At 37.3% G+C, this 24590-nt stretch overlaps 1 protein-coding gene across 1 annotated transcript in view; it reads left to right on the top strand.

Moving 5' to 3' along the window:
* Positions 1-24590, top strand: part of LOC101856852 (5'-3' exoribonuclease 2) — a gene marked incomplete in the record, with an annotated part of 98348 nt that overhangs the window by 3936 nt on the left and 69822 nt on the right. Inside the window, 27 exon segments of the mRNA XM_013079322.2 lie at positions 862-973; positions 1383-1444; positions 1651-1762; positions 2635-2797; positions 3465-3515; positions 3873-3890; positions 4576-4665; positions 5123-5175; positions 6268-6384; positions 6739-6818; positions 7580-7637; positions 9073-9130; positions 10235-10284; positions 10825-10872; positions 11304-11357; positions 12607-12833; positions 13569-13653; positions 14512-14562; positions 15732-15839; positions 16309-16398; positions 16705-16777; positions 17871-17954; positions 19027-19127; positions 20269-20348; positions 21135-21191; positions 23082-23150; positions 24121-24258. Coding sequence (XP_012934776.1) covers positions 862-973; positions 1383-1444; positions 1651-1762; positions 2635-2797; positions 3465-3515; positions 3873-3890; positions 4576-4665; positions 5123-5175; positions 6268-6384; positions 6739-6818; positions 7580-7637; positions 9073-9130; positions 10235-10284; positions 10825-10872; positions 11304-11357; positions 12607-12833; positions 13569-13653; positions 14512-14562; positions 15732-15839; positions 16309-16398; positions 16705-16777; positions 17871-17954; positions 19027-19127; positions 20269-20348; positions 21135-21191; positions 23082-23150; positions 24121-24258 — 2289 coding nt within the window.

Below are 24590 nucleotides of genomic sequence, written 5' to 3'. Positions count from 1 at the left end.
ACCAGCAGGTTGTAGACGTATGGTCATTAGTAGATTTGAGTTTGATGGTAGCATTGTTAAAAGAATAGGAAAGATTGTAATGTAAACCCAGAGGCATGGTGCTAGCCTTTCATGCAAGTACCTTGTTGATTCGAAGTTCTGAAAAGGCTTTGCCAATGGATTGCTGTGGATTTTTCTTTCACTTTCAGGGTTTTCCAAGCTCTGATATTATGGACAAACAACTCTAAGGTCCTGTGTATTTTGAGAGGAAAGGGGAATGTTAAATTCTGTTTTAACCTGAAGAAGAACGAAAGCACTGAAGATGTGTAGCTTTTTATATTTTCTCTTCACTTGTCTTTTTTCGGTCTTTGTGGAATTTCTGACTGTAGCCATGATGACTGCATATTATTATTAGTTAATACTTAATTAAAGCATTGCCTTTGAGGTATTGACCAAGAAATGGCTTGAAGAATTGTATAAAGTAATATAAAAACTAAATTGATACTACTTTGTGGTCAGAGTTTTTGTAACGGATTTATATGATATGAAAAGTCATTATTTCCTTAGTGAAACCTTCAAGACAGCTCAGTCGCCTACTCAGTCTGGGAACTGTAAAAACATTATTCTTATTCAATGTTCTAGTCTCCTCTACAATGTTTGCTGCCATAATCATAAAGCAGGAATATAATGGTAATTATATTATATGAGAAGGTCATTGATCATGATAAACCCCAAAGTGTAAATAAAAAAAGATCCAAACTATAGCACAAGGTCTTGTAGACGGGGATGTATTTTTAAATTTTTTATGGCACCTGTTCTTTTAATCAAAATAATGCAAACAGGTAAATATGAAATAAACAAACTTGTTTTCTACACTCCCAGGCCTGCCCCCAAGAATGAGGATGAGATGATGATCCTCATCTTTGAGTTCATTGACAGAATTTTCTCCATTGTGAGGCCGAGACGTGTTCTGTACATGGCTATTGATGGAGTGGTAAGTCCTTGGTGCATTAAAATGGAACAGTAAAAAATATGTGTAAGGAACTCCTTCAATTTCTTTTGACTTTAGATTGTTTTTGTTTTTTCCTCTGTTTTATTTCATTCAGAGTTCTATGCAAGTAAATTCTAATATTCAGTTTGTTCAGATTAAGGAGAATGTGGTGAGAGGGTTTAAAAATAATTCTGTTACTCATTTTAACTCCTGTAACCAACAGTGGTCATTTTGTGTGATTTCAAGATGTTCCTGCAAAGTGGGTAATTGTATCTTTTGCTATGAATAACCTAGCTGTGTCTATCTTTTGCTCTAAAGCTTTGGTTTGACTGAAACATTTTTAGTTTTTATTTTTACCAAAAAAAAAACAAATTGTGTGTGAATGCTAATTTGAAATGTTTTTTTCTTTCAGGCGCCTCGTGCGAAAATGAACCAGCAGCGGTCACGTCGCTTCAGAGCCTCCAAGGAGACAGCGTAAGTTAATTCTTTAATTTTCTACCTTGTTCTATTTTCTGTCTGAACTTACCCGTAATGTCTTCTTCCTTACTGTACAGACTGGGCTGAATATAGAGCTTTATTCGTTACATAATGTAAAAGTGATACTTTTTATTCCTATGACTTCAAGGAAATTTAAGTTTAATCATTATTTTTTTTCATCATCGTAAATTTGAACGTTTCAGGGAAAAGATTGAAGATATGAGTCGCATCCGTGAAGAAGTTTTGAGCAAGGGCATGTACCTCCCTCCAGAAAAACCAAAAGGAGAACATTTTGACAGTAACTGCATCACGCCGGTGAGTATTTCTTGAGTCCTTTTTCTCAAAAATGCTTGTTGTCCACTTTTAGAAAAGTGTCTTTACTCAGTTGGGTAGCTTTTGTGTGGATACTTGGAATTTTTCTTCCATTGACAGTATGATATTGTATGAGTTTAATGTATCAGAAAAAAACCCCATCACTATAAGATGGTTTAAGAAGGTGGGACCTCTTAATTAGGTGCCCACCTCAAATAAGATTGAGCCAGAGATGGATTGAGGACCTTGGAAACTCCCCAAAAAGCCCAAGTTCAGGAATGTCCATTTTTGGTTTTTGAACCGGGGTTGTCTGCACCACAGTCCAGCATGACATCAATTGAGTTTTTTGTGTGACCTTCTCTGTAATAACTTTTCTAAGACGGGAATAAGAAAATATTTGTTGTTTTGTTTTTCAGTAAATGCTCTACCATTCTTTACTTGATAATTTTTAAAATTTTCCACTGTTTATTTTTTTTTGTTTCAAGCTCTCACAAATATTGCATAATGTTGCAAATGTGTTGTAGGGATCACAGTTTTCCGCGGATCTGTGATTTTCAGCGGTTGCGAGAACTTCCCAAAATCGGCTCTGTGGTCTTAACCGCGCCGGCGGTCGTTCCCTTAAGTTGGGCCATGATAGGCCTTGAGTAGCCTGAGATCTGCCCTAAAGGTTAAGGTTAGGAAAGTAAGTGAAATGTATCTATTTTTTTGCATTTTTTGAAGTAATGTGGAAAGGTGGGGTGCACAATATACGGAAGTCTATCAGCTCGACCGTCAAAGTTCAGGGATTTGCGGAAAATTTCACTGATCGGTGGTTTTGTAGAATGAAAGAATGTGTTTCTTTGCTTATTGTTTTCAAAATGCATCTTTTTTTTAAGGGTACACCGTTCATGTTCAAGCTGGCGGAATGTCTCAGGTACTACGTTCACGACCGCATTAATAATGACCCTGGCTGGCAGGGAATCAAGGTCATTTTGTCGGATGCTAACGTGCCTGGCGAGGGAGAGCATAAGATCATGGATTACATTCGCAGGCAGAGAGGTATGTTGGTATCCATGATTTCGCTATTTGCTGGTGAGAGAATGTTGTTATTTGACATTTTTAAAACTTAAGACCTGAAAGAATATTATTTTGTACTATCTAGGGGTCGTATGTGGTGAGTGAACACAGGTTCATAAAGAAAGAATCTCAAAAATTTTGATGACAACAATTGTTACTTGAATGACTACCTCAGAGTTTCTTTGGGCTCGACATATTGACTGTAGCCCAGAATGGATGGGGTTTTTTTTCTCTTGTGACTGGCTATTTTCACTGTGTATTGGTATGCATGGTTAAGATGGTTTTATAGTATTTTTTCATATCTAATATGTACTGGTGTAATAATTACAGTAATATTGTGTAACGAGGCTATTCTACTTTTCCTTTAGGGGGTTGATAAGGGGTCATCTCCTTGTTCTCCACCGTACTATTTGATTTTGCCTAATTGTAGGCACTGTATTATTGCTACAAATGATGGTATTTTTGTATGATCTTCAATTTATTTATCTTTTGGTGAAAGCTTATGTGGCCAATAAGGCCAATGTGTCTACAAAACTGGTTGCACATTGCACAGAACAAGTGAATAATCTGCAAATAATTATGAAATGTTCCATGCACTGTTTCGTCATGCTCAAATTACATATCTGTTCCTGTCTTTTTCTTTTTCCAGCTCAACCAGAACATGACCCCAACACTCACCACTGCTTGTGTGGCGCTGATGGTACGTTCGTTTTGCTTTTGTCTAAAAAGTAGTTTGGGGGGGGGGGGGTGTTAACTGAATGGCTGGTAATAGGCTTTTGTTATATACCAGTTTCACAGATATGTTTCTCCGTATTTGTCATTATGGGCTTTGCCTGATATCGTTTTTATATTTTTTAGTATGTTCATGTCAGAAAATGAGTTTGCTTTTGTTTTCAATTAAGTACTCTTAATTGTGCACTTTACTCTCAGGGCATATTGAGTACATATATAGTTTTTTAGAATAATTTGATGAACTATATAAATGTTGTTTTGATATTCATATTAAGACATTTTTAAAGTGAATGTTTTAATGGCTTTTAATTGTTCTCTTCCTCAGCTGATTTGATCATGCTTGGTAAGTACTTACCTTCATTTTTCTCCCGTTCATCTGTACGTCTGAACAACCATAGATTCGCCCATGTCAATCCTTCCATAGACCAAAGAAAAATATATCGCTACACTACTTTTACCATTTATTGCAGTGTAGCTGCACCATGCACTTTAAAGAACCTTCAAATATAGATGCAGTCATGTTAAGAGAATTATTTAGTTTTGTTTTGACTCAGAGCAGTAGTGTATTTGGAATGCTGTTCTTGTTTGAGGTATCCAATTAAGGGAGTTGGATTATTTCTTTTGTTATTTTGTATTGTGTAATAGTGATGTAATCTCTTCTTTTTATGTTATTCAGTGTAACCCTTATTTCCGCACAGTAATCAAGAAATGTGGTATTTTATATTTGGGTTTTTTTGTTTCTGTTTAAAAAAATTTGACCTTACAATTTGGAAAGTGGGTGGTTGGCAGGTGCTCTGGTGTGGGCTGCTCCTTCTTTCCTATCAAGCATCTGTCATCCTTTTCTCTCCTTTTTTGTGCTAGTTACTCTCTTGTAACACCTCTAATCTTCGTTGGCACTTACATGACCTGGTTGTGTTGCAAGTTCTGTAAAACTCTCACTAAATCTGAAAAAAAAAAATTGTGAGGTTATTGGATTATTGTTTTATAACTTACATGCTAATTATTGTCTTGAAACTGGTTCTCTCTAGGTCTTGCCACTCATGAACCGAACTTCACGATCATCCGAGAGGAGTTCAAGCCAAACCAGCCAAGGCCCTGTGATCTCTGTGGACAGATGGGTAGGTGCTTTTGCCAGCCTACCTTTCTTGACAGCTTTGTAGTTCGCAGTTTTGTGTGTATGTGAGAGAGAGACAGAGAGAAAGAGTGTCTATGTGCATGAGAGACAGAATGTGCATAAGAGAGAGAGAGAGAGAATATGTGTGTGAGCTGAGAGGGACAGTAATAGCTTTTTATGGTCCCCATCTTGTGCTAATTCACATTTTAAAATATGGGTAGTTGGATTAAGATTTTCACACACTAGATGATTGCTTGGTTGGCGCTCTGACAAGATCTACTGCTTCCACATCTTTTACAGGCTATAAAATATGGCCGTTAATATTCTCTGTAGCTGTAATCTACAACCCAGAGTTACCCTCTCTTTTTTTTCTCTCCAAGTTTTCCATTGTTACCCTTCATACAAATAGGGCTAGAAGCAGCTTCTGAGTTTTTACGGTTTGCTTTGCTTCTCTCTGGCAGGTCATGAGCTGAAAAACTGTGAAGGCATGGCTAAAGAACCCGGTGCTGATGAGGTTTGTTTCTATGTTCTGAATTTAGAATGAGCTAGGAAACTGCGTTCGTTTGCTTTGCAAGATAAACTGTATTAAGACTGTACCATTGTTTTGAAACTGGAAAGTAATAAATGGAATTGGCATAGGAAAATAAGAGGTTTAACTGACTGCCAACAACATTTTTGTTATGGTATTTTTAAAAAATTAATTTTGTTCTGCGTAGCTTGTCCGTAAATTTCTAGAACATGAGTTTTTAGATATCCAGAAAGTGGAGGAACTAAGCAAGATTTCCTGTCACTTGGTCAATTACTTAGCTCTTGTTAGGGTGTGACCGAGCCCTGGTCAGTATGGAATTGCACTGGTCACTCCATGCTGGCCGTTTTCAACAAATTCACTGGAATATAGATATGCTCCTGGCCTTGTTTTTGGCTCAGATAATGATACAGTTCTTATCTCTTTAGTACTTTTAATGTTACCAAGTTGTCAATCAATCATTTTTTTCCCCACAAGTAAAGTAGCTCACTATTTTCTATTTCAAAAATATTTTTGCTCACTAAATGGGACAAAAATAATGCCAAAAAGTTGAATATTGCTGAAGAAATTATTTAATGAAAACTTCAGACAAAAATTATATTGTATTATAAGAAATCCTGATTCCCATGATCCCACCTATGTTTAAGGATTAGGGCGGAGCGTGCGTTTATTTATGACTAAAGCTCGATGAATTATTTTTTTGTATGTCGTGATATGCATTTTGTTTTGTTGCTCGTTCCCTCAATGCATGTCCCTTGTTTGGATAAACTGATGCCACTACTACCATAAGCTGACAAAATGTCATTAAAAAAAAATTTTTGATGCCAAATTTTTAAAATTTGCTAAATCGAAACCCTGATCAGTTTCCCTACTTGTGTGAAAAAATCAAAGTGAAACTGTAGCTAGTTTTTGAGTAGATTAAAATTTAAATTGTTAAAGAATGCTATTTTTAATGGTTACGCTAAAAAAAAAGCCTCTTTGTCTCGAAACTGCTGTATTTTTTTTTAAGGCGTTGTGTCAGCGTACCGCAGAGTAAATATGTTTTTAATGTTGATGTTTTCGTCTCTGGTTTTTGCGTAGTCCATGGGTCTCTTTGGCGCGGAGCAGCAGTTCATCTTTGTGAGACTGTGTGTGCTGAGGGAGTACCTGCAGTCAGAACTGGAGATGCCCAATCTGCCCTTCGAGTATGATTTTGAGGTAGGTCCTGAAGGAAAAAGATCATAATAGTTCCATGAGCTTTACCATCTGTAATTCCAGTCTGGAGACGGCTAACCTTTTTTTTTTCTTTCCTAAAATAAAAAAATGAAGGTTCTTCTCAGCTTTATCAGACATCTAGTTTTGTGTTTTAGCGCTTATAAATGGCAGCTTGCACTGTATGCTTCCCAGGACATTGAGATTGTTTCAGACTGCTATCAGGTCTGCTAGGGTAATATTATAGAATATAAAGCGCATGGAGCTTGCAGTTGAGAGGGAAGTTGTGCTATACAAATGCTATCCGTTGTTACTATTATCAAACATTCATTTATTATTGTTCTTTCTGTTTCCCCACAGCGAGCGTTGGATGACTGGGTGTTCATGTGCTTCTTTGTGGGAAACGATTTCCTGCCTCACCTTCCGTCTCTTGAAATCAGGTGAGTCCATTGCCACAAGTGGCTGTTATTTCAAGTTTGTGCTGATGCTAAAACATTGTTGCTTTCCATACGTCTCTCTCTTGTTGCTGTTAGTAGTTTAAAATGATAAATTTGTTTTAGTAAGGTTTTACAGCTCTCGCAACTGCATAAGGTCATATGAGCTCCAAGGGATGGATGTCAACAGAGAAGTTCAAACGGGGAATCAGGCTTACTCTGTTCACCTCTCTAGCCTCAACAGCACAAAATCTGCTTCGACTATCTAGGCGCCCCAGAAATAACAGTTCTCAAGAGAGTGACAAACATACAGAAGAAGTAGAGGAAAATGACAATAGTTTCCCCTATGTTGTTCTGGCACAGTATGAGCATGACATTGATAAATCAACCCATTTACGGTTCTACTGTGCATAAGAACATGTTAATATCCCCACTTTGGGAATGGCCTAAAGACAACCCTAAATGATAAATTGAGACTGAGCTGTCAATGCAATGATAGATGTTGATGGGCTCAAAATTACTGTCCAGTGATGAAAGTTAACATCAAAATAAATTTAAAAAAAAAAGAAGACAAAATTGTTTACATAACAAATTAAGAAAAGTATGTTGATGGGAGGAGGGTTCTCTGTGAGCTGTTGTGACAGTCCTGGAAAACTAAAACTGAAAACTTGAAGTGACATATGTACTTCCTTAAAGTAGTGACTGTGTCTTCATGGCTCTTCAATTATGATGCTGAAAAATCTGTTTTTCCCCTTTTTTTTCTTCAGAGAAGGAGCGATTGACAGATTAGTGAAGCTGTACAAAAACACAGTCTATAAAACTGGGGTAAGTTATCTTGATACTTGAGATGTTACAAGTTTATCACCTCTACAAATGTTAATAGCTGACTGATAGTTATATAAATGACCTTGCAAATTGCAACAGAGGGTACCTATGTTTAAGCTTATTGTCAATTTTGCCCAATTAACATATGTTTACAGTCTTGAATTTGAACATGTATTGCGCTTGGCTTTTATGCCTCTTGGCATATTTGACATAGGATAGAAGGTGTTGCGAGGTGGGTTTTGTCAAAGCATAGGCACCTGAAATTCATTAATTGTCTTAGTTGGAACTTTTGGAGTGTTTTCTTTACTCTCAACACACTCCCACCCCCTTTTTGTTTGCTTCCTACTCTGTGAAACTAGTAATGTACACATGAGTGCTGCATGTCCTTAGTGTAAAAATAATTATTGATATTATTTAGATGGTGACAAGTGCAGTACATATGTGTGTGTGCCTAGAGAAAGGTACCAAAAGTCGCCCCAGACCATTTAGAGCTACAGGCTGGTAAAGACAAAAATTTTTTTTTTTAACCAAAACGTGTTTCCATAAAAAAGTGATAGATCCAACATTTTTTACAATGTTCTGAAAGGGTTTTCATTTTATTGATTTGACTTCTGAATGCTTTATTTTGAATTATTTTTAGGGAAGGGTATAATAAAAAACGAATTATGAAAACTCTTTTAAAAGGTGTTAAAATCTATTTTTTAAGCACGTTTTCTCTTCCCTGCTATGTTTTACCATTGAATTCCATTCATGATATCGATGTCGATTGAATGCCAAATTAGAAATGAATTTTCCATGAATAAAATTTTTTTAAAAAGTTTGTATCTGTTCTCACGTTTGTTAAACTTAAAAGCTCATTTCCTCAAATTATGTTTGTTTACCCCACCTCGCAAACTGTGCAATATCTCAAAAACTACTTGAGATCTGTGAGAAATTCAAAATCCCTTGTGTTCAGCATTAAATTTCCTGTAAGGTACAATCCTTAACTCAAAATGGTCAAGATCCGACTTTTGGTACCTTTTTTTAGGCACACACACATATTGTTAGGAGAAGATTTAGACAAATATTTTGTATTAACCTGTGAGTGATCTTGAAGTTGTTGTTACCTGTCTGTACACATGTCGCCTGTAGTCTAGTGGTTAGGCTACGGGACTCATAATTGTGTGGTTGCGGGTTCGGGGGTTCGAGCATCAGGCCCAACGTTTTGTCCTTGGAAGGACACTTTACGAGTATTTTCCTCACTTCACCCAGGTGTGAATGGGTAAACGTTATCAAGACATTCAAGGAATTGCTTTTTTAAAAAAATGATATGTTGTGAAACTCAAAATTTTTACGTAAAATTTCTCAAAACTACATACTGGGCAGTTTGTTATTCTAGGGTAGCAAAATACTATCTATCTGTTATTACATTCCCCCATGTCTGCTGCGTCCCTAGGGTTATCTCACGGACAGTGGAGTTGTCAACCTGAGTCGAGTGCAGCTTGTCATGTCAGGTACGTTGTTGTTTTTGCCATGCTGCTGAATGAATCGTGTTTAAACTGAACAATTTAGTTTCATGGTTAATTAACAGCTTTGTTTTTCTGTTGGCGAAGTTCCTGTGCTCTATTCATAAGTTTGGGCATAAGAGCTGTTTCAACTGATAAATAAAACTTTTTATGTACATCAGTTGTATTTTTCGTTTTTCAGTGTAGAACTAGGTTTATACACAGGAGTATGGAAAAATCTGATAATATGTATGATTTGTTTTCTCTGAGTTGTTCCCAGTTAATCAACCTTGATGAAAGAAAGGCTTTCCTGTTACACTTTTATCGATGCAGTCATAAATGGCATCTGCGGTGTAATGGTTAGGGGTCTTCTGCTGTTACAAAACAGGATCAAAGCAACCAGCCCTATCAGTGATATTAAATAGATATATGATTTTTAACATTTACTATCTTTTACCTGATCTCTTGTGTTATGGGCTCAGTTTCAAGTGGGAAAATTATTTTGATTTAGTGTTTAAAGTGTTTCTACTTTTGTATCAATGATACATTAACTTTTAATGCAGAGCCTCTATTGTGTATGTGTGTGCATTCTATTTCATTTGCTTGAATATAGTGGCTGCTCAATAATAGAGAGAGGTAATTTTTTTGCTTTTTAATGGGGGGGGGGGGGGGGGGTTGCCTGGTCCTTGTGGTTCAACTGTATAATAGTAGAATTGCAATAAGTCTTGAGTTATTTTGTCCCTCACCAAAGCTATTGTAATTTATATGATTAAAAATAAAATTGTTGATCCATTAGGTTTTGAGTCTGAGCCTTTCGGACCAGTGCCATGTTAAAAAAGGTGGAGGCCTTTGATATTTGTTCATTTGTTCTTTGCTGCAGTAAGAAAACAGTCTTGAGAATTGTTAAAATTGTTTTAATGCTATAATTTTATTTTTTTTAAATTAAACCTTTTTTAGTTTTGGCTTTTTCAAAGAGTGCCCTAGAAGTCAGGGAGAATGCTGCAGACAAATGGATAGTGAGACCAAAGGAATTATCAAGTAAAAATAAGATGCAACTGTACTAGATGACAAATATTGTGTACTCAAGAACTATCTTATCTTTTTTGGTTTCAGACTTGGGCAAAGTGGAGGATGAGATCTTCAAAAAGAGGAGACAAACTGAAGTAAGACTTGCACTACAGCAATATGCCCTTTCCTTTTGTGTGAACAGGCATGTATCTAGGATGCTGTGCTCACTCTTACTTTGTCGTGTCGGTAGTCGTTCAGTTCAACATGTACTCGGTAGCTTTTTGGTTATGTAATGCAGTTTTGTTAATTTATTGTAAAGTATAGTGGAAATTTCTGAATTGTATTTCAACTCTTTTTGTTCTTTTATGCGATCTATTCTGCCATGTACATTTAGTCTGATATTTATTGTGGTGTGTCTCAACTGCAGCTATTGGTTTATACACAGAGTGATAGAAGTCTTATATCTGAATCCAGAGTCAGTTAACTTTTAGAAATGCTTCCCGGGAAGCTGAGAATGTTTCTGAGTGTTATAGGGTCTGCTGGGGTAACAATATAGTGTAAAGCGCATTGAGCTTGCTGTCAAGCAGGGGTTTGAGCTATACAAATGTTATTTATTATTTATTATTATTATTCTTAATATTTATTACTCATTGACTTCTGTCAAAGCTGATTGGATTCTGATTCTTTTTTTTCAGTTGGACTTCAGGAGGAGAGACAAGATGAAGAAGCAAAGGATGAGACAGGTGAGAAGAAAAGTTTATATAGGATTACAGAGCAAAGCCCAGCATTCGCCCAAACTGATTAAAGATGTGTCATGTCTTTTAACTGTATCCAGATTCTGTGCTGCTGCTGCTTAATTGGTTTTTCTTTGTTACAAAATGTTCCTAAAGCCACTACGCAGATTAAAATTTTTTCTTTCGTTATGGCTGCATTTTTTGTCTGTAATATTTCTTTCTTTCTTTTTTTTTTTTTTTACATATTTAAGAGTTTTGGATTCAATGTTGGTTGTCCTGGAAGTCGATTCTTTGTTTCTTTTGCTCTTTCCTTGTTAATGCAAAAATTAGATTTGGTGAAATTTATAAGCTGCTTTTGAAAAAGTTCTGACATTTTCATATGTATAAATATTGTGCCAGAGAAATTATATGTTTGTATCAACTTATGTATTCATTTACAGCAACAATTGGCTCAAAGACCAAAGTGGATGATGGGAGGTCAATTTGCTCCTCAAGTGAGTACTTCTTCTGTCTTTGGAAATTCATTTCTTTTTTTGGTGTATCGGTCTGAGGAAAGAAAATAGTACTTTAGCCTATCAAAAGAAAAAACACTTGCTCGAAGAAAGGTGTATGTTTATCATTGTGGTTTTAGTGTGAAAGGCTCTTCATTTGTGTATAGAGCACCCAATGGAGAATATTGACTGTTCAGTGTAAAACTTCGTAATACCGGGTGCCCATTGGCACGATCGGGGTGGGTCAGGTCAGGTCAGTTTGTAAGCTAGATTGAGGGCGCAAAGCGGCTATCGTTGCACAAATCAATCATTTGACTCGTCGCCTAAAAAACAAACGCATTTGTTTTCATGCGACGAATTGGGCGATTGACCTGACCCGGCCCGATTCCATCTGCAATGGGCACCTGGTATAATAGTTCACTTTTCAAAATGGCTTATGGTGGAGTCTTACACTAAGCATTTAATATGCAGTCCTCAGGGAACTATCTGTTGATGATGATGAGGACATTTAAAATTTAATGTGAATGTGTTTATTCATACTCAATATGTGCACTTATAAATGTTTTTACTTTAAAAGAATTTAAATTGTTTAAAAATTAAACAGAAAATAAGTTTTGTTTCAATTTGCAACAGATATGTCCTGTTGAAAATGTTACCCCCTCATGATAATATAACAATACCATGGTGAGATTTTCGCTGATTCCTTTTGATAATAAAAGATTTGTCCCTGAGTCATTGAGTTAAAGTGACTGATTAGTGGGAACCTTTTTATAATTTAAGAAACAGTTGAATTCGCATAAACTGAAATCTGCTGTACAATCAGTTTTTCTTCGGTTTAGCCATGTTTTCAGTGTAGAGAGATTGCACAAATAGCGATTTAAAAAATTAGGGGTTGTTAGTTTTTTTTCGGTTTACATCTGTTTTTGGATTAACTGTGTTTAGTTTAAGAGGACTTGGCTGTATTTGATAACTCATAGTAATTATGTAGCAGGAATTTTTAACCTCCTCAGGAAATAAAAGTTTAGCCAGAATTACCACTCAGACTCTGAGAGACTTGCATGAATATTTTCCAAAATATTTCACCAAGTACTTGAAATCCTTTCAAACTACCTACTCCATTGTAGATATTTGTGATTTCTTCAGTGGTACGGAAATGTCCATTTCACAAACATGCACATCTTATGCAGTTGCGAGTGCTGTAAAACCCTACTAAAACTAAAAACTAAACTAAATCGTACACATTATTTTTCAGGCTCCTGGTAGATCTGGTCCCGGCAGCTCCTCGGTGTCAAACCCCCGACAGGCAGCGTACGAGAGTCGTAAACAGAACATGTCTGGTGGCGGGGCCACGGCCGAGCTCAAGTCTATGCTCACCCGGGAGGGGGAGGACCAGCGGGGCCAGAAGAGGAGGCCAGAGAATCAGGGAGGGCGGGGAGGGGATGACAGCGATGAGGAGCAGGAGCCCGCTGATGATGTCAGGTAATAATGGTGTTGTTGTTCATCCCAGGGTCTTAATAAAGTCAGGTAATGATTTATGTTGTTTATCCAAAGAGTCTTGATAAAGTCAGGTAATTATAATGTTGTTGTTCTTCCCAGAGTCTTGATAAAGTCAGATAATGATAATGTTGTTGATCCCAGAGGTCTAAATGAGGTTGGGTCATAATCATGTTGTTTATCCCATGGGTCTTACTAAACTTGGTTAGTGATATTTTTGTTGTTTATCCCAGGGGTCGTGATGAAGTCAGGTAATGAGAATGTTATTATTTCCAGGGCTCTTGATAAACTCAGGCTATCATAATGCTGTTGTTTATTCTATGCATGTTGTTGTTTATCCCAGGGTCTTGATAAACGTGACGATAATGTTGTTGTTCATCCTAGGGTCTTGATAAAGTCAGGTAATGATAATATTGTTGTTAATGCAGCAGGTCTTATTGATCTCAGGTAATGGTGCCGCTCTTGTTTGGGAGGAATCAAACATAAAATAAAATACCATGTTGAATATTTGAATTTTGGTCTAAATTAAACTGTCTTCATGTTTTTTTTTGGGAGGCATTAGTGTTTTGAAAATGATGATAATATAATAGCCCGATTTTGGGTTTAGTTGTGAAAATGGTAAATCATTGATGAGTTTGGGAGACTAAATTTATGGGAGAGTTGCTGACTGAGTAAACAGCTTACCCATTTATAATCTTATATGGTGTGTTCTGTGAACAGGCTGTGGGAAGATGGCTGGAAAGATAGATACTACAAGTCCAAGTTTGACGTCGATCCAGATGATCTTGAGTTCCGCTACAATGTGGTGAGTTTTATTTTGTATTATGAACTATTTTAGTTGTAAGAAAAAAACATTTACATTTTCGAGGCTCTTTTTAATAATGCCTTCACGTTCAGGGAATAATAAGTCTTTTTTAAAAGTTTTTTTTAAAGAGCAATTCGTATTGCCATTGTGTATGGTATAAGCTTTTTAAAAAAAAAAATTGATTAGGATTTTATTACTGCATGTGGCGTATGCACTGTTGACTAGTATTATGAACATGGTTTCAATTGTCGTTTAGTTTGTAGGATATTTTAATCTCAGGAGATAGAAGTTTAGCCAGAATTAACACTCTCTGAGACTTGCATAAATATTTCCAAAATATTTAACCAAGTACTTGATACTAGCTTCTGTTTATACAGTACTGTGGAAGCTAAGATACAGGTATCCTTCCTGTATGTGTTTCAGTGTGTTTTATCCTCTTTTTCTTGTCATGTGTCGTTTTTTTGACTATGATACTTTTGACAAGTTTGGAGAGAAACTACTGTCACAGTTTAGTACTTTACATTATCTTAAAACTCCACTAAATTGTTGCTAGTTTGGTAGTGCAGTCATATTGTTGTTCAACACCGAAGTAAGGACACCCTGTCCTGGTGGTTGACGTGATCATGTTCATTTTTTTTCCCTTGACCTCCCACAAGCCAGTGGGCGGTTGGCGTGTGCTCTGGTGTGGTTTGCTTCTTCTTTCCCATCAAACATCTATCGTCTTTGTCTCCCCTCCTTCTTCATATGTGTTTGCTACTCTCTTCTTGTAACACCTCTAATCCTCGGCACTTGTATGACCTTATTGTGTTGCAAGTGCCATAAAACACTTACTAAAACAAGTCAAACCTCCTTTCACAGGCCAGGCATTACGTCCGAGGGCTGTGCTGGGTGCTGAGATACTACTACCAGGTAAGAGAAGACGTCTGTCTGCTTATCTCATACCAGAGGGGTGGCCATTCTTAGTGTGAAGCCACATTACAAGTGAGAGCTGAAGCTAGAGATGAGCGATAAACTTAGGGGGTGGCCATACTAATAATATAGAAAAACAAATGAAGAAGTCCTGGTTGAAGCAACTTATAGAAAACAACTTATCACGAATATAAGAAAACAACAGGCAAATTTCTTCGGACACACAATGCGGAAAGAAGCATTAGAGAATATTGTAATAAAAGGAAAGTTAGAAGGAAAGAGAGGCAGAGGCAGACAGGGAAAAGATACTGGACAAGATGACAACATGGTTGGGACAGTAAGAACAACAGACACCATCGCTGCAACGCAGGACAGGGTGAAGTGGAGGTCCATGATCGCCCACGCCAGTCGGCAAGGCACCGGATGATGATGATGATACTAATGATATAGTCTTTGCGCTATACAAATGCTATTTATTATTATTCCTATTCGCTGCTTTTCTCAAGCGGGCAATAACTGGCAAGCTAGCGGGAATCAGCTGAGGTGAAAACTGGTGTGTTGGGGGGGAAGGTTGGTCTGTAGGCTAGACATCCTGAAGTTTTGCTGTGTTGTTTCTTGTTATAATTTTTTTTCAGATTTACCTGTCTTCTGCTTTTGCATGAGCTCTGTACTTTGTTGAGGAATTCTGCCCAGCGTTAAAATTTGATCTGATTTTAGCATCTACTTCACAAGAGAAACGTATTTTCAGTACTGTTTAGATTTGTATTCTTGCTATGACTAACTGACTCTTAAGCTGTCATGTTGTAGGGTCATCAGTGTTTTAGTGCTGATTATAACCTCTTTATGTTTTGAAGTTTCCTTTCTGGCCCATGAGTGAAGTGCAGCTTTTATCTGTAACGTAAATAGATTTAATCTTTTTATGTGTTCCACGAGATGAAAGAGTAGGTCCTCTGAGCTAGTTTTACTTTTTATTTCAACAGTATATGCTTGCACCCTCACATGAACAAGCACTGCACACTTTCATTTCTCTGATAATAACAATTTTTTGTAAGCATTTAAAAAATTGAGGTTTCAGTGAAACAATTTTAAGTTGTCTATTATTTACAGGATACTATGAAGTTAATAAATGTAGCTAGCAGCCAGTTATGTATCATCATGCCTTTCCCCAGGGCTGTGCGTCTTGGAAGTGGTACTTCCCATACCACTACGCTCCGTTCGCCTCTGACTTTGTCAACATTGGAGACCTGGCCAATGATTTTGAGAAAAACACCCAGCCCGTGAGTCGATATGATATATATTTTTTTATGCCCCTTAAATGCTGTGAGATTGTTTAAGGAGCAGTAGGTGGTTGGAGGGCGCCACCGGTAGGTCCTACTTCTTTACTTTCCCTCTGTTGCTTATGTTTGTTTGTCTTACCTTTTTAGCACTAAATGACCGTTATTGTTCGATGTGCTTCAATTTATTCAAACAAACAAATGTTTAAGAAACTGGAGCTCCAAATTTTACGTCTATCTCTCATAGGATGAAGCCAAGAATGTGGATGATAGTTGTGAACATTATCAAAATTACACGAATCAGGTTGAAGGAGGTAAAGTTTGGAACTAGGTGTTTACAATTCAAATGCTGTCATCTGTAACACTTCCAATCTTCTGCATTTTTGACCTATCTTGTATTGCAAGTGCCGTAAAACTTACTAAAACTAAACTTAAATTTGTGGATGTCCTCTTTTTTTGTGTCCGGTTGCAGTTCAAGCCACTGGAGCAACTGATGGGTGTGTTCCCTGCTGCCAGTAAGAAACATCTTCCCATCACGTTTCAGACTCTAATGGAAGACCCGGTGAGTCTTGCGCTTTCTCATTAACATCACATTGCCTGAATTTCATGGGTGTAGTTATCAGTATGTGAATTTCCTCTTTCTGATAGAATGCAGTTTGGTTTGGGGTTATTTTGCATGCCTAATTTGTTGTTTATCATTTTCTGAAGATGAAGATCTCTCTTGGTCTGAATCTAGAACGGAGACAGAAAAAGTTTTTTTTGTAACTTATGTCACTTCCCTTATGTCAAATTTGTAAAAACTTGCTTGTGACTTCAATTATATGTACTTGTGTATTATCTATGACGTACTTACCTTTATGTTCCCCAGGAGTCTCCTATCATTGATTTTTATCCAACTGATTTCAAGATTGACTTGAATGGGAAAAAGTATGCCTGGCAAGGTAGGTACCTGCACTGAGACTCCTTATTTATTTTCTTTTAATGAGGTGTTTCTTTCCGTGCCAGCGTCTTTAGTAAGGCTTTTCGTCTCAAATGCGAAAGATGTTAGTTTGATTCCAAAGTGATGAAGATATTTTTTTTATGTCTCTTTTTTTCTACTGCGATGTTCTCTGACAGTGCGGGTTGAATATGCAGCCTTGTCAACCTGTCCTGAATTTCCAGGGACAGTTCCAAGTTCGGCTATCGGAAATTTGGCAGCCTTTTCATATAATATGCCAAAACCAATCTCTTTATTTCATATTGATTTTTGTTAGGTGATTGGAATTTATATTATAACAGTGGGTGTCCCTGGTTGTGTTTTGAAAAAGTTGGCAAGGCAGAAACAGACTGCTGTTTAAATTATGAATTTAGTACCGATAGTTACACAACATTAGGAAAGGTAAAAAAAATCCCCCCAAAATACCACTTTCATTTATCTCGATGCGGAAATGTGTTAAAATTTTTTTAAAAAGATTATAGGGTTAAAGATGAAACGCTCAAGTGACCAACTCCTTACTTCTTAAATCTACAATTACTGTTTATCAGGAATAGCACCTTTCAGTCGTCTATGAAAGAAATTATTTTTTAAACTTAATGTGCTGTTTCTGTTTGTCAGTTTATCAAGAGTTGTGTCATTGTTGTCATATGAGAGGGAATTGTTTCCTTTAGTGTGTTATTTTTGTTAGTCTTGAATTTCCTCTTGCCATTTTTATTTGTTTTAAAGTAATTTACTTTGACGTGGGCAGGTTGTTGGAGGGTGTCACTGGTAGATCCTGCACATTTTTTCCCCTCTATTTCTTCTGTCTCACTTTTTTGTCTGTATCAAATAAACCATTATTATGTCGATGTGAGCTCCTCTTTACTCAGTGGGTGGTTGGAGGGCGGCGCTGGTAGGTCCTACTTCTTTATTTTCCCTGTGTTGTTTCTGTCTGTCTGTCTTACTTTTTCCCAGCACTACATGGCCGTTATTGTGTTGATGTTCTTCTCTTTACTCAAACAAACAAATCCTCTTTACTCAAACAAACCTGACTTTCATGTGCTGTTTCTGTGGATCAGGAGTTGCCTTGCTGCCGTTTGTGGATGAGACACGTCTGCACAAAGCCCTGGAGTCTGTGTATCCGGATCTGACGCCACAGGAACGTGAGTACCAGCTCTGCTTTAAGCTGACAAAATGCCTTTTTTTTTTTGGCACCAAATTTTTTAATTTGCTGACTGATAGCCTCATCTGACGTCGGCTAACGGAACGCTTTTTTTCATTTTTTGTGCCAACTAACGGAACGCTTTTTTTTTCATTTTTTTGTGCCGATTTTTTTGGTTGCTAAATTGATACCCAAATCGGTTACTTGTGAAAAAAGTCAAAGTGAAACTGTGGCCAGTTATTGAATAAATTATCATTCAAATTTCAGAAGAATGCCTTTTTAAAAAGGTTACACAGACAATACTTCTCTTTATCTTGAAACTACTGTGAACAGGAAGGTGTTTTGTCAGCGTACGGCATGTACTTTTACAGATGAATTATGTGTCTCCCTTGTGTTGCGTGGGGAGGGGGGGGGGTTGGTTTAGTGTGGTCTGGTCTTTCCACTTTGTTTTAGTTTTTGGTCGAAGTTTTTTTTTTTTGTGCTTTTTTTCCCTTGTGTTTGTTATTGTGGGAAGCATCATAGATTTGAACTGAATAGCTTTAGGAAACTTCATTGTGTTTGTTATAAGAGGAGCTGGGGTGGATGGTAGTTGCTTTTTATTTATGAAGAAAGATTTCGGTAATGAGATGATTGATGGGGGCTGTGTTTGCTTTGTCTATTTTTTAAAAGATTGTATATATATTACATCCATGTTCATTTGTTTTCTTTTTTAAAGTATTTTTTCTCTCTTGTTTATACTTCATCTCAGCATTTTTACTTACAACTGCTTGTCCCCACTCCTGTCATCATGGGTGGTTGGCGGGTGCTCTGGTGTGGTTTGCTTCTTCTTTCCTGTCAAACATCTATCGTCCTTATCTCCCCTTCTTCTTTTTTATGTTTGTTACTCTCTTGTAACAGCTCTAATCATCTGGCGCTCATATGACCTTATGCAGTTGCGAGCGCTGTAAAACTTCCTTAAACTAAAAACTGTCATCTAATGAGTGATGATGGAAAGACGTTTGTCTACATGTCTCTAACATTCTATTTCTGCTACATGTGTGAATTATTTTTTTCCTGTAATGCTTGTGTTCCAGGCAAAAGGAATACCAGGGGCAGTGACCGACTCTTCATCGGAGCCTCTCACCCGTCGTATGATTTTCTGGAGGGACTCTACGAGGGAGGAGGCACAACTGACGTGAGTAGTGGTGGAGTACTTTCAAGTGTTATATATGTGTCACAATGCTGTGGAATCAGGCACTCATCAATTTTTGGGCATGTGGAGTTCTTGGTATAATCTGAAGGCTTATTCATTTACCTTGCTTTTGATGAAAAAAAAAAAATACTCATCTGTCTTGAATCCAAGTCGAGATATTTGCGATTGAAGGAGGTGGGGGTCGCCTGGTTTCAAATGTAAAATTAATGAGAAAATGTCTGCCAAAGTTTGATAACTTGAGAGTCCTTGAACACTGAAAATTTGCATATTTTGTGGTTTTTATCAGTTTTCAGTAAAATTCACATGGAAATGTATTTTTATAATGACATAAAGGCTGTTGAGCTTAACACAAAAATTTGATAAAAATTACCTTACTGGCGGGAAAATGCCTATTTCTTCTTTATCGTTGTTTTGACGAGCGCTTGATTTCACCACGATGCTTCACATATTATGTTGAGTGTACATAACAACATCCCAGTAGTGGGGGAGAGAAAGTATCTGGTCTTAAGAGATGGTTGGATTTGTCTTACAACAGGGGTTGTCCCTTCTGCCTGAGTGCACATATCAACGTGTGCTGTCTTTTTCCTTCTGCGCCCCAGATGTATGCCTCATCTTGTTTTCAGGTGGTGCAAATTTAGTTTTCCTTCCCCCGGGAGTTCAGGTGTAGAAAGTCCTGTAGACTTACAGGGCAAGGGCTAAGATAGTTATTGTGTCGGTATGTATGATAAGACATGCATACATACATGTTGTGTCTGTATGATACCGTAAGATATATATTTATATACCATCATTACATGGGTATTGTTTTTCGTTTATCAAAATGCTTGTGTGCAAATCTGTTCTGTAAGATAGACTGAACAAACGAAGCTCCAATACTTTTCAGTAATAGTCTGACATCACGCTCAATGAATGGGAAGTTGACACGTTGATATGGTGACAAATAGAGAGAAAAAAAGCAAAGTGAGAATGTTTAACCAACCCATAAGTCTATTTAGTTGTCTACCTTGTAAATGTCTCCACATTTTACTTTTTTGTGGTTGTTCAAGTTGTCTTACTTAGTGTAAATAATTTTTATGGGAATACTTCCATTTATGCATACCTTGTTTGTTTGTTCCCCCCACAGCAAGTTCCTATTGATCCCAAATTGACGAAGGGCATGGCAGGCAACGTCTGGTGTGATGAGTACAATATTGAAAAAGGAGGGTAAGTCAGTCTTGGATTTTTGTGTGAATTTTTTTTTTTTTAAAGATGTCTGTTAACAATGATCTGTTGTGATGTACTCTTTTTTCATTGCTTTCTTTCGCTGATTCAATATTGCTATAGGTTTTGTCTTTGACATAAGATTGTGGTCATAGCTGATCCGACATGGCGAAATCTTATGCTCGGTTACTGTATATACTGTATATATACATATATAAATATACTCACCTATAATACAAAGACTTTTGTTTGTTTGAGGGCTGAAAGTATACCCTTCGTCAAACACATGCAACATACAGAAAAATACAGGCTCTACCAAGGGAAGTAGTGCTGAATACATTTTGCCTTTTTTAAAAATCTTTCTTGATCTGCCGATTTTATTAATAAAAAATTTAAAGAATTATATATTTGATTCCTAACTAGTACTTGGTTTCATGAATGTTGATCCCCCTTTAACATGTCAGAAAATTCACTCCGTATTATATGCACAACCTACTAATAATATTGGCTGATTTTTTAGGCAAAGCACACCCCCATATTATATGCGAGGTGGTTATAGTCAAGTATAAACAATGTGTAACAAGTGAGTAACTACTGCTAGTCAGTACATTTTGTTTCAAAGTTTATAATTCTAAACTCGTGGGATTTTCAGTGTGTTGTTACAATTCAGTAACTACTATCAGTCTGTATATTCGTTTCAAAGATTATCAATTAAAAATGAAAATAGTCTCAGGTTCTCCTGTATGTTGGTAGATACTCTAAAATTGCCCCTGTTCTGTTTTTGACCAGGGTTGTGCCCACCCCTCTCCCTGATGTTCCAGACATCCATGATAACAAGTGCATCACGTGAGTACACCTGGAGTGAGGGACTCCTGCTTTTCTCTCGTGTGTTATGTGTATGCTCTTTGTAATAGTTCTCATCACCATTTTTGATATAATGTTGTGGATGGTAACCATTCACATGCAAAAATCATTACTACACAGCGGGTGGTTGGTGGGTGCTCTGGTGTGTTTGTTCAGTCTTTCCTATCAAACAACTTATCATCTTCTTCTCTGCTTCATCTTTTTTTGTGTTTGTTAGTCTCTTGTAACTCTGCTAATCTTCGGCACTTATATGACCTAATTGTGTTGCAAGTGCCGTAAAACACTTACTAGGACAAATGTAAAAGCCTTACTTCGCAATATGGGGAAGATATTTTTTTCCTTTTGATAAGTGTCTCTGCTGGGCCTGGTAGAAGCATGCCTCCTAAATAATCTGAAGTTTGGGAAAGTAAAGCATTTTGTCGGCTTTGTGATAAAACCGACTAACCCCAGCGGGGTAAATTCTACAGAAGAAGGAAAAAACTGTTTTATTTCACAACAAAGATGTCTAACGATAAATCAGTTCTTTAAACATCTATCAAAACACTTTACCGAAAAACCGTAAACCTTTTTTTCATTTTAACATCGCTTTTAATGAAACTGCGTGGGTTGGACGGTTATGTCGCTCAAATTTCTCCAGATAAAACTGACCAACCCTGAATTTTGTGGGTTGGCTGGTTTTATCAGGAAGCCACTGCTGGGCTTGACTGAGGCAAGCCGCACTTGCCGGTAACGTATTCGATCTGTTGTTTCAGTCGTTGTGATCTTTTGTGTTACATGTATCATCGTCGTCATCATCATCATCAGGAGAAGAAGAAGAAGGAGGAGGAGGAAGAGGAGGAGGAGGAGGAGGAAGGAAGGGAAGAAGAAAAGAGGGGTAAGTGGAGGAGGAGGAGGATAAGGAGAAAGGAGGAGGAAGGGGAGTAAGAAAAAGAAAAAGAAGGAAGAGGAGAAGGACGATTTTATCGCTACCACCATGCTATCAGCTGCTGTCATTTCAGTGGCATGGAGTCAATTTGGGCAAAAACAGCAGTCACAAAGTTGAAAATTTGCTAGAAGTAGAAGAAGCAGAACACAGCAATGGCAATGGGTCTCGAAGGGTAAGGGAGAGCAGCTACAGCAACAAAAACGACAACAACAACAACAGGGCTTTTCTCCTTGGGCAGATCGTTTAGTACTCTCCGACCTTTGGGAAATCTTTGAGAAAGCTGTGGTCCGGGTACATAACTTTATAGGGCCTGAGGATGCGTCTGGCCTGGAGCAAGATGTTCACATAGTCTACTGGGGTGTAAATCAGTCCGTTTTTTTTAGCGATCACGCAATAGTGCCGTGGACTGAATCCATCTCCATTTGGGTATGGCCCTTGGTGAGAATTTCTGCTCAACTGTGATATCAAGCTTTTGGCCAGCGAGACCATTGCATTCACTAAGATGGCATTTCTGTTTTGGTAGTTGCACCCATCTCTGTAAATGATGGAGTGGTTGGGGTCAGTCGCTTGCGATCTCAGGTAGTGAGTCAGACATGATGAAAACTGTTGGAACTTACACAGCCTTCACTTTTATCCTAGATATAACATCTGGCGTCTCCGGTGGCAAGATCCTAAATCGTAAAATTTTGTATAGCCAGTTTTGTTTTATGATATAAGGCAGATGTCTTTAATGCACTGGATCTCCCTACAAAGGACACACACTTTGTTCTCTGGGTTCCGTCCAGCCTCCCTGTCCTTTTCCTTCTGTGCTCAAGAAGCAGCTTTAATCATATTCTTATTTGATGAGCTGTGTATTCTGTTTCTGTGAGGTTTCCAGATTCGAAGCTGGTACAAATGTCGCACTGGTATAAGTATATTAAAGCTTTTAAATTGTCTTTGTGTTTCAGTGTGTGCTACTTGGATCCAGTGTATGACGCAGATTTCTTGTTCCCTGCCAAGGTCTTGCCTGGCGCTGTGTGAGTAATTTTTAGAAAAATATTTTATGAAATGGCAGTTGTTGATGTTTGTGTATTTTTCATGGTTTAATAAGAATTCAGGTCTGCATATATATCATTATTCTGATGCCAGTCTCTATCTGATTTTCATGAAGTTTTGTTGTTGTTTTTTTTAAATAGTTTTTTTTTTTTAATTCCTCTGTTCTATGCAGGAAATCTAGTCAGATAAGCTTAACATGTTTTGGTCTGAAAGCTAAAATGTTCTGTTTTTATAATTTTGTTAATGTTTATCCATCGTACATATTTCAGGTTGTTTTTATTTTCCTCAATTAATGTTAATAAGCAAATTTTGAATTTGAATACTATGCCTTTTTATTTATACCCCTTAATTTCCTTTGATCTCAAATAGATTTGCATCTGTGGTACATTATTCAGGTTTGGCTAGCTGCCTCAAATGAAAGAGATGTGAATTCGGTTCCCATATGGGGAAGCTACTGAACATGCTTAGTCATTCTGTTAGTTCTGGAAGTTTTCTGCCAGCCATGGGGATAAAAAGTTCATGTTTTCACTTTTGTTTATTATCTGTGAATGTGGTTAAGGCTCAGAAACGCTTCAGGGTGGGTAGGCACGATATAAATAAGTTTAATTGTTACAGATCCTGCACAAATAAGTTTTATTGTTACAGATCCTGCTCAGACTAATGGCTACCACAGAATTACAACGTTCTGTCTGCTCAGTACCTAGTTTTGAGAAATTTGAAGGCAAAATATTTGAGTTTCACAATAATTATGACAAGCTTTTTCTAATGCAATTCTTGGAATATCTTGAATACGACTCCCAATATTTTTATGATTTAGATAGAGCAGAAAGAACATTTTCTTTCTGACTTCATGGTCTTCATAACTCAAAACGGCCTAAAATGTCAGATAGAACTTTGTACTTCTGTGGTAGCGTAATGTAACTGGCCTTTCTTAATCTCGTCCCTGACCAGAATGCCGGCCCCGACCCTCAAGCCTGGAGATTGGAACTCCAGGAATCAGGGCCAGAGGTACAGGCCGCAGCTAGGCTTCCAGCCCAACAGTGGCTACAGAGACAACAAGGACATGTCCTCAGCCATGCGCATGGTCAGGTCAGTGAAAATAAGTAAATAAATAAATATATAGAAATAAATAATATTTTTATTGATCGATCCCAGAAGAGCAATTTGGTTTACAATGACAAACATACATAATTGCTGGTGCTGAGTGGTGGGTACTGTTCTGTGTTCTGCTCATACTTCTTTGTATTGTAATGTTAGGTTTGGGTTTTTGGTGTCTTTTTTGCTTTGTTTGTTTTTGTTTTTCTTTAAATTTTTTTTTGTGGTTGGTGGGTGCTCTGGTGTGGTTTGCTCTTTTCCTATCAAGTATATGTCATCCTTATCTCTCTCTCTCTCTCTCTCTCTCTCTCTCTCTCTCTCTCTCT

This window comes from Aplysia californica, unplaced genomic scaffold, assembly GCF_000002075.1.
Source record: "Aplysia californica isolate F4 #8 unplaced genomic scaffold, AplCal3.0 scaffold00003, whole genome shotgun sequence".
Lineage (NCBI taxonomy): Eukaryota > Metazoa > Mollusca > Gastropoda > Aplysiida > Aplysiidae > Aplysia > Aplysia californica.
This window is presented reverse-complemented; position numbering and strand designations above follow the sequence as displayed.